Source organism: Mastomys coucha, chromosome X, assembly GCF_008632895.1.
Source record: "Mastomys coucha isolate ucsf_1 chromosome X, UCSF_Mcou_1, whole genome shotgun sequence".
NCBI lineage: Eukaryota > Metazoa > Chordata > Mammalia > Rodentia > Muridae > Mastomys > Mastomys coucha.
In genome coordinates this window covers 2,653,071-2,662,464 of record NC_045030.1, presented here as the reverse complement: position 1 = coordinate 2,662,464, position 9,394 = coordinate 2,653,071, and the positions used below count along the sequence as shown (strand labels likewise).

Here is a 9,394-nt window from a genome sequence, read left to right as displayed (position 1 = left end):
AAAAGTTCAGGCATTGCAGTATATGCTTTTAACCCCAACACTTTGGAGGCAGAAACAGAGGTAGGTAGATGTCTGTGAGTTCCAAGCCAGCCTGGTTTACACAGTGAGTTCCAGGTCACCAAAGGCTACATAGTGTGACCCTTTCTCAAAGGGGGATGGTATTTTTCTTCCTTTCCACTGAGTCAGCATTCAGCTAATTTTTTTTTCTGGCAAAGGCCAGTACATAAATAACATAGGTATTGTTGGCCATATGGTCTCCCTTAGCAACTCCTTAGTTCTGCACGGACAGCCATGAGTAGTCCACAAACACATATAATAACCACATTACAGCAAGAGCATCCAGGCAAGGTGAGTTTCTTGTAATTTCCAAGTATCACAAAAACACCATTCGTGTTTTAACCTTTAGTTATTTGTTTATTTGAGATGTGTGCATGCATTTGCATGTGCACAAAATGCCTTGGCACTCATGTGGAGGCCAGAGGACAATGGATGGGAATAGGTACAACCCTTCCAAATCAAGGTCCTTTCGCCAGGCTTGGCAGTGGGTACTTTTACCTACTGAGCTATCTTGGCAGTCTGGAAAATACTATTCTTCCTTTGGTTTTTTTTCTATACTTTAGAAATTTGCACAACCTTTCTAGTTCAAGAGCCACACAGAAGAAGGGAGCAGACCAAATTTAGGCCATTTTTTTCTTCTCTTTTGTACTGAAGCACTCCAATCCATTTGATTGATCTGTGTCTGACACTTTGAACATTCACTGCTATATACCCAACCTCACAATAACTGTTGAGTAAGTAAATGAGTGAGTGACTGAGCTGAGTATCATGTCACTGAAGGAATGGGCAGAAGTGGGGCACAACTGAGAAGGAACAAGATTCTACTCAAAGCCTCAGTTTCCCCTTGCCTGAACTTGGGCATATTTCTTTCGGTAAGTCTTTGAGAAATAACACAAGGCTCAGACCAGGGTTTTCATTCAGCATCTTTATTCTTCCCTTTTAGCGCCAGGGTAACCCTAACAGCTTCATCTAGGAAGTGAGAACTATGTTGGGTAAAAACCCTCTAAGGACCTGGCCTCCCCTGCCTCCTCTCATGGGGTTGGCAGTGAGGCAACTCTAGGGGGAAGGGAATAAACTACTTACTATGCCTCCTCGACTACCCCCATTTCCCACGGCAATGGTACTAGAGACCAGCCACCTCCATGTCCCAGGCAGGAGGGACTCAGGAAAGTGACTTGGATTCCCTTATATACATGCGTGAGCATAGGGACTGAGTGAGGCAGGACAGGCCAGCTCAGTGGCCAGACATACGGCTCTGGCCTGTGGCCCAATTGGCAAACATAAAACCCAGACTGATGGCCATGAAGAGGACTCCCAGGACACCAAAGCACAGGGCCTGTGGGAAGAAAGGGTACAGTTGGCCTGGACCATGCACCAAAGTGTTCCAGAGAATGCTCGTGAAGCCCTCCACCTTTTCCAGGGAAAGCCCCAGCCATTCACAACTCTCCTCTATTCTCCCTATCCCACCATCCCTTTTTCAGAGTGCCTTTGCCTCTCTCCCCAGTGGTGCACCTTCCATCTATCTGAAGAATCCTTCCCACTTTGCAGTGCTGGAGACAGAACCTAGAGATTTACCAATGCTAGGAAAACACACTGCAACTGAACCATAAGTTCAGCTTGTCAGTCCCTTCTAGAGTGTTCTCTCTCTTCTTAGATATTGTTTCTGCTCTTTCTACTCTAGCCCTTATTGAGACAACAGTCTTCATTCTTCCTTACCATCTGTCCCTCTTCCTGGATGCTGCTTCCTCTCCCAGCCCCATCTAGATAATGTCCCTTGCATTTCTCAGCATCTTGGAGCAAGTGGTCCCTCTTCAGAATGTTACCTCTTCTCTAAGCCCTCCTTCCTGGGATACTCACCTGGATCTTGGGCCAGGAAAACAAGGGTTCCACCTCAGTAGGTACAATACGGAGGTAGAAGACACTGGGAAGGATGAAGATGAGGCTAGGGGCTGAAGTGGACCCTGAAGGACAGAAAGGGACAGCAGTCAACCTAAGTTTGAGGGCAAGACCCACAGTAGACAGGACAAGGAAGCAGGCTTGACAATACTGACCAATAAACCCAAAGATATCTCGGATGGTTGGCACACAAATGACAAGGATATTGACCAAAATAAGCAGGATCAAGGCAATGGCTACATGTCGTGGCCAGCTGAAGGCCTTGCTTGGAAAGAGCAGCTGCTGAAGGGCTCGGCGGATCTGCAGCCAACGAAGGGCAAGACAGGTCAAGACTTACATGTGGTCCCTCTGTCTCTGTCTCTACCCTGCCCAAGATCCTTGATTCCCTATCCCACTTTCTGTACCTCCAGCCTGTCTATGCCTCTACCCTGACAACCCATCTTCTTCCATATGACCATCTAGCTCAGCTTCTGCCACTACTGACATCTGTCTCTTCTCCTGTCCATATCTACTTCCCCATTTGCCTATCCTCTAACCATCATCTTTCCTTGCCTCTCTCACTATCTGACTGCCTCTCCCACCATGTCCCTCCTTTGTTTGTGGTTTTTGAGATAGAATCTCACAAGCAGCCCTGGCTGGCCTCAAACTCAACCTGTAGTTAAGACTGACCTTGAACTCCTAATCCTCCTGCCTCTAGCTCCAGAGTTCTGGGATTACAGGAATGCACCACAGTGCTTGAGATCTCACTCAGGACACTCTCCAAACTGAGTTACATCCCTGGTCCCATGTCCTCTTTTTTGTCTAGCCACCTATTGCTGCTGTCTATATTCACCAGGCCCTTTTTTGTGTGTGTGTATCTGTTCTTGCTTCTTCCACCTATCTACTCCTGTCTCCGCCTTCTTGCCAAACATCCATCTTTCTTCTCTCTGCTCATCCATCCATAACCCTTCACCTTGCCCCAACTCACAGGAAAAAGCACAACAGGCACAGTAAGGGTTACTGCAAGCAGTACGGCCAGACGCACACAAAGAATGAGCATGTCCTCCTGGGTGTACATTTCCAGCATCTCTGCCTTCACAGTGCCTGGGTCATAGGGAGGGGACACAAGATGCATGAACACTGGACTCACTAGCCCAGAAACCAAGGCACACATACATGATGATAAAGTCTATAGACATGATGTTCACTCTCCCTTTGGAAACTGATGGGCCCAAGGTCCTGGAAAGCAGGGACTGTGGGGAAGCTCAGAGGCCTCTGCCATAGCTCAGGTCAGTCTCTACCATAGCTCTACCCAACCTTGGCCCTAGCCACACTCACTGTAGAAGGTGAGGTATCCAAAGGTCGCTGTGAGTCCATACATGATGAACATAGCCCCGATGGACATGTTGGCCACAGCTTGCATCCTGCGCTGGGTTGGGCTGAAGTGCATAGATCATGGAACTGTCATGTCCACATCCCTGATCTTGTCCCAGAACCCTCAAAATTGGCCCCCAACCCTCCAGAGTCTCCCTCCTCCTGATCTGACAATGTTCAGCTGGTCCACACTGATGTTCTACCCATCTCTCCCCCTTAGTCAAGCCTCCCCTATCTGTCCGTCTCCACACATATGACTATCTCCAACTCTTCCTCCATAGAGCCATCTATACTGCCCCTTTCTGTCTAATCATTCTGAAACCCCAGACCTGCCTCTCCTCTGTCCATCTGTCTCCCCAGCCATCTGACCATCCTTGCTTCCTCAGACCACCACCTCTTCTGTCTAGTCACCTGATCGCTGCCTCCTAACTCTGTCCATTCACATTTTAAAAGAGTGGACTACTTAAATGCAAACAGTAAATATTCACTTCCCTGAGTCTCTGAGGTCTTGTGGACACTCCAAATCCCTCCCTTGGCAAAACCAGCCACCCTCAAGATATCATACCAAGGCTGCCATGGAGACCCAGGCACAGTGGCTACTGCCCCCTCTAGCAGGCCCATCCTGCATGCCTCTCTACTCACCGGCAAAGTTCTGTGTAGATGGGCAGCACCTCAGGGTGGCAGACAAAGGCAAAAGCCATAATAGGTACTGTGTAAGACATCTAGGGGAATAGTCCATGAATATGGAATTAGAACCCCGTACAGTACTAGGGATCCCATTCCCTCTCGGGCAAGGCACATGACACAGCCCCAGAAGCCCAATACTCTAATCAGAACAAAATGTTGGGACGTGACAAGATGGCCCAATGTGGTACAAGCTCCTACCTGCCTGCGTACCTACCTGTGAGTCAACTGTGAAGAGCTTGGCCTCACAGCTGCTGTTAAACACCTGCAAGGGAGCTTGTTCACCCTCCACTACTGTGTCATTGTGGCTCACATCACAGCCAAGCTGGAACTTCTTATAGATGACCTGGGGGTCCCAAGTAAGGAAGCAAGTTCACAGAGAAGGCGTTGCCTCAATGTCTCAAACTCTCCCCCCACCACTGCCCGTCCTCCCTCCCCGCTTTCTCTCTCTGACTTACGGAAACGAGGAAAAACAACATGCAGGTCAGGGAGAGGCTGCTTGTATACCCCAAGTAGCCTATAGGAGGTGATAACAGAGCCTCAGAAATCAAGGAACCTGGCATTCCACACATCAAAGGTTTGTCCTTCTTCGCATAAGCCTTTGTTTCCGCCTGAAGCAGCCTCACCTCTATACAAAACTCCTACTAATCTGTTAAAAACCCAAATCAAACAAGTCCTCCCCAAACCCTCAGTGTTCCATAATCCTTGAAAATGGGATTTTTGGGGGGGCCTGGAGAGACATATCAGCGGTTAAGAGCACTGACTGTTCTTCCAAAGGTCCTGAGTTCAAATCCCAGCAACCACATGGTGGATCACAACCATCTGTAATGAGATCTGATGCCCTCTTCTGGGGTGTCTGAAGACAGCTACACTGTACTTACATATAATAAATAAATAAATCTTAAAGAAAAAGAAAATGGGATTTTTTTTTTCCAGACTGGTGTTATAGCCCAGTGGTATTGTGTTTCCCTAGTCTGTGTGCAGCCCTGGGTTCCATCTCCAAGACCACGATAAAAATAGAACAAAATGAATTTTTTTTTCAGCCTAGTTCCTACACTCTAACCCAGTCACCCAATAACCGACGCAAGGAAGCCTCCTTACCCAGGTGTTTCATGAGAGCCAGAGGCAAGATGATTAACAAGCTGACCAGGATGATAAGGAGGTTTCCCTTCAAGAACCAGTCCCTAGGAAGACAAGAAGATCCCAGAATCCACATCAGATAGCTCACAGATGCCTAAATTTCAGTTGCAGGGAATCTGTCTTTCACTTCTGGCCTCTGGAGGCATCGTATATATGAAATGTACAACATACATTCAGACAAACATATGAAATAAAGAAATATTTTTTTAAACTTAGGGCTGAGGAGAGAGGTCAGTTTGTAGAGTGCTTGCTAGGCAACCATGAAGATCCGAGTTTGAATCTCCAACACTCATGCAAAATCCCAGCACTGTGGATGGGTGGTGGAGAAAGGAGCATCCTGCAGGCTTGCTGGCACACTGCTATAACCTAATTGCTGAGCTCTGGGTTCAATAAGAGAACCAGTCTCAAAAAATAAAGTAAAGAGGGATAAAAGAGACACCTGACATCAATTTCTGGCCTTCACACACATGTACACTCATGTGCACATACACAAGAACACACACATACAACACATACTCACTTTATGGAGTGCCTGCTAGGTTCCAGGCATTCACATATTCTCTTCCTATCACATAGACACAATTGAATATAATAAATACACAATGGGACTTAGCTATAATTGATATGGCAGAGCCGTCATTCGCTGGTAAAGGCACTTACTTGCCTAGCATGTACAAAAGTCCCAGGTTTGAACCCCAGGGAGGCTGAAGGGAAAAAGAAAACTTGGACATACCTAGTCATATTTGGATAGTTTCAGAAACAAACCAAGCACTTCACAGGATACACAGAGATAAAAACAAAGCGCTTAGTTAAAACTGTCAGTCAGGCACATAAAACTACCCCTGAATTTAACTGACCAAATCACACACGTGCACCAAAGTCCACAGTATTAGAGTAAGGGCTAGTTCCTGAACATACAAACCTGTGTCAAAATATACAGAGGCACTAGGCAAAGTAGTGCATACCTGTAAATTGAGAAGCCAAGGCAAATTCCAGGCCAGCCTGGGCTACAGAGCAAAATCCTCTCTCAAAAAGATGTATAGAAATCCAGACATGGTGGCATATGCCTTTAACCACAGCACTTTGGGAGGTGTATCTCTGTGCGTTCAAGGCCAGCCTGGTCTACATAGTGAGTTCCAGAACAGCCAGGGCTACCTAAAGAGACCCTGTGTCTAAACAACAACAACAACAAAAAGACATGCAGAGGAAGTTGGGAGTATGCAGTTCAGTGACTGAGCCCTTGCCTGGCGCACAAGAGACCTTGGGTTCTATCCACACTAAGGAAAAAAAAAGGAGGCAGAAAGATGTATGCAAGTAAAAAAAAAAAAAAGTACTGCTGTGTGCACAAATGAACACACTCACTGTGTATGTATTTAAAAAAAAAACTGAGATGCTGTTCCAGTAGTTTGAATCTGGAGTCTAAGAGTCTAAACATATAAACGTGGTTGCAACTGCAATCAAGAGGACCTCCACTGTCACATTCCCCTGAGCACACACACAGCCGGAGAGGATCTGCCATACAATAATCGCCAAAGCAAACAAGGAGATGGAGTTGACAGAGCGCACACAGTTGACATGACCCACAGACCACTAGAGTCAGCAATCACACATTTAAAACTAGATAGCGTCCAACAGCCGGATGAACCCAGAATCCGCTAAACAGGAAAAATGAGAGTAGCCAAGTGTCAAGCACATATGGTTGGGATCAATCGCAGCATACGGGACCCAGCTGTCATCCATCACATGGCGGCCAGAGAGAATCAGCCAGTCCAACAGTCACTGAGTCAAATCCAGAGTCTACATCTACTGGATCTGTACAGTCACGCACATGTGGTCAACATCAGCACACACCAAGCATACAGAGACAGCTGCCAGCCAAAATGAGCATGAAGAAGTCTCAAAACCAGCATATGGTCTACCAGAGTCCTGTGGCCTATGGTCACATTTAATTTTGACTCATAATACACAGGAATCACATAGTCAATCACGGCTAACCTGCAGTAGTCTCAAAACAGAGCACCTGGGAGTCAGGTAGACACAGCGTTAAAGATGATGGCTAGAAGTCATGAGTAGGGTTGGGGTCCCTGGGAAGTACTATATACTCACCCTTCAGGGTCCATGTGCAGGAAAGTGCCAATAACCAGGGGGAGTTCAGATTTGATGATGAACAGGTAACTGGACATAGCTGGTGCAGAAGGTGCAGATATTTAATCAGGATTCCCTCTCCCCAAGCCCACCCTTGGGAAAGCCTACCTCACTTGATTTACCCTCATCCCCCTAGTTGACCTTCCCCAAGACCTCACCCCCAACATTGTGCAGACAGATGATGATGGCCACTACTACTTTCCCGGCAGGTCCAAATGCCCTCTGTCCCAGCTGCTCATAGGCGCGGATGCCTATGAAGGAGGAGGCAGGAAGGAATAGCCTGTGAGTTTGGGAAAGCCAGGCTAAGAGGGAGAGTTGTAATTCAACTATGACTGATAGAGGCTGGCATGGAGGACTATGCAGTTTAAGGCGGAATTTGTAGGTCTGGGAAGTGGTATCTGAGACCAGGGACAGGTTAAAGGCTGAAGGCGAAGAGCTGGGGTTTCGGAGACAGACTGTAGACTGAGACAAAACGGGGAGAATCCTGGGACCGTGATTGCTGAGAAACAGAGGTCTTAGGATTTCAGAACTGGTTTCCAGGTTAGGAGGACCTAAAGACTGAGGGGTGGGAGATAAGAGATAGAATGTAATAGTCTGGGGCTAGAGAAGGTCTGGTGGCCAAAGGGGTGGGTATTAGGAATTGGGAGGTGGTGATCTAGGAGCCCACATAAAGTCTAGGGGCTGGAGTTGAATAAGGAATCTGTCATACAGGAGTTGAGTGTGAGAACTGGGGTGCTGAGTTTGGGGTCTGAGAGTGGTTATGTCCAGAGTCAGATTTGAGTTGCGATCAGACATCAAGAAAGTGGAGCTGGGGCTGGGGTTCAAGATCTGAGTTGAGCTCTGGATTGGAATCTAGAGTCTGAGGTCCACAGAAGATGGGGACAGAGGCTGAGAATCTCACCTACAACACTGGCACAGGTCAGCAGGAGGTGGATGGAGTAAGAAGACAAGAGAGCAATGCACAACAGCAGGGCCCTGCAACATACAGCGCAACTGAGACTTGGCCCAGGTCTCCCACTCAGCCCTCCACATCACTCACCAACACCCTCACCCCCGAAAAGCCAACTATAGACTCACAAAAAGAAGATGACTCCAGTGTGGGCCATGGCATAAGCCAGCCCCAGGATGCCACTCCCCATGATGGCGTTGCTGAGGTTGAACACTGACATTCCGAAGGATGTCTTCCCCTCAAACTGTTGGGAAGGAGCAAAATCCAGCAAACACAGGCGGGGAGGGGAAAAAAACGGGACAAGAGGCTAGAGCTGGAGCCAGGGAAGGACAGAAGGGTGAAGGCAACTGGGGAGGGGAGACATCCATGAGGAGCAATGGGAAGCAAGAGGAAGCTGAAAGAGAAAGTTGATGGGAAGAGTCCTGGGGTGGGGGAGAGCTTAGGAAAGGAAAAGTGCAAGACAAGTCTGGAGGGGCAGCTGGAAATGCAAGGGGGCTGCAGGGGAGCATCTGGAGATAAGAAACAACAGAGGGGGAGCAGCCCAACGCAGAAGAGGAGAATATTTAGGGAGGAAGTCACTAGGGCAGGAGGGGCAATAGGTGGGAAGGGAGAAACTAGGCAACAGAGAGAGCTAGAGCGGGAGCATTTGAGGAAATGGGGTATCTGGAGATGGCAGCAACTGAGGAGCCAATAGCTGGGGCGGGGAGATAGCTAGCTGGGGAGCAGCTGGGGAGGAGAAGGAGCTGGGATTAGATAGGGGAGGTGAGACTTGCACGGGTCCTGTGGGCTCACTTACATCCAAGAACTGGACAGGTTTCCTCCCAGCAGCATGGCTACGGGTAGTGGGCAGGAAGCCTTCCCGTTCCTGCCTGTAGCTGGTTAGAGCAGAAAACCCAAGGTTGATGAAAAGGCAACCCTGACCTCTCCCCAACAACCCTGACTTCTTGGATCAGCCACTCACCCCGCAGCACCACCCGTAGAGAGGGTTCCATTCATCTTTGGTTCCTGCATTTCCATCCTGCTGGCAAAGAGATGGGGTAGGAGTGTCAAGAGTGGAACTAGAAAGTGAGGAGAATTAGAAGAAGGGCAGAGAAAACCCACATAGACCAACAGATGTAATTTAGAGTAACTGGCCAGAGAGACAAGCAGGAACAGAGAGGAAAGAGGGGT

At 48.1% G+C, this 9,394-nt stretch overlaps 1 protein-coding gene across 1 annotated transcript in view; it reads right to left on the bottom strand.

Annotated features, from left to right (window-relative positions):
* Positions 1 to 967: 967 nt before the first annotated feature.
* The window catches only part of Slc38a5 (solute carrier family 38 member 5), an 8,866-nt gene continuing 439 nt past the window's right edge, over positions 968 to 9,394 (bottom strand). The window contains exons 2-16 of the mRNA XM_031373082.1: positions 9,186 to 9,242; positions 9,021 to 9,099; positions 8,353 to 8,468; positions 8,177 to 8,250; positions 7,434 to 7,526; positions 7,237 to 7,315; positions 5,092 to 5,174; positions 4,449 to 4,507; positions 4,208 to 4,336; positions 3,949 to 4,028; positions 3,271 to 3,371; positions 2,921 to 3,036; positions 2,109 to 2,253; positions 1,915 to 2,018; positions 968 to 1,393 (exon numbers count right to left, since the gene is read on the bottom strand). Of these exons, the coding sequence (XP_031228942.1) occupies positions 1,292 to 1,393; positions 1,915 to 2,018; positions 2,109 to 2,253; positions 2,921 to 3,036; positions 3,271 to 3,371; positions 3,949 to 4,028; positions 4,208 to 4,336; positions 4,449 to 4,507; positions 5,092 to 5,174; positions 7,237 to 7,315; positions 7,434 to 7,526; positions 8,177 to 8,250; positions 8,353 to 8,468; positions 9,021 to 9,099; positions 9,186 to 9,242 (1,417 nt within the window). The 3' untranslated portion in view covers positions 968 to 1,291. The remainder of the gene's footprint in view (positions 1,394 to 1,914; positions 2,019 to 2,108; positions 2,254 to 2,920; positions 3,037 to 3,270; positions 3,372 to 3,948; positions 4,029 to 4,207; positions 4,337 to 4,448; positions 4,508 to 5,091; positions 5,175 to 7,236; positions 7,316 to 7,433; positions 7,527 to 8,176; positions 8,251 to 8,352; positions 8,469 to 9,020; positions 9,100 to 9,185; positions 9,243 to 9,394) is intronic.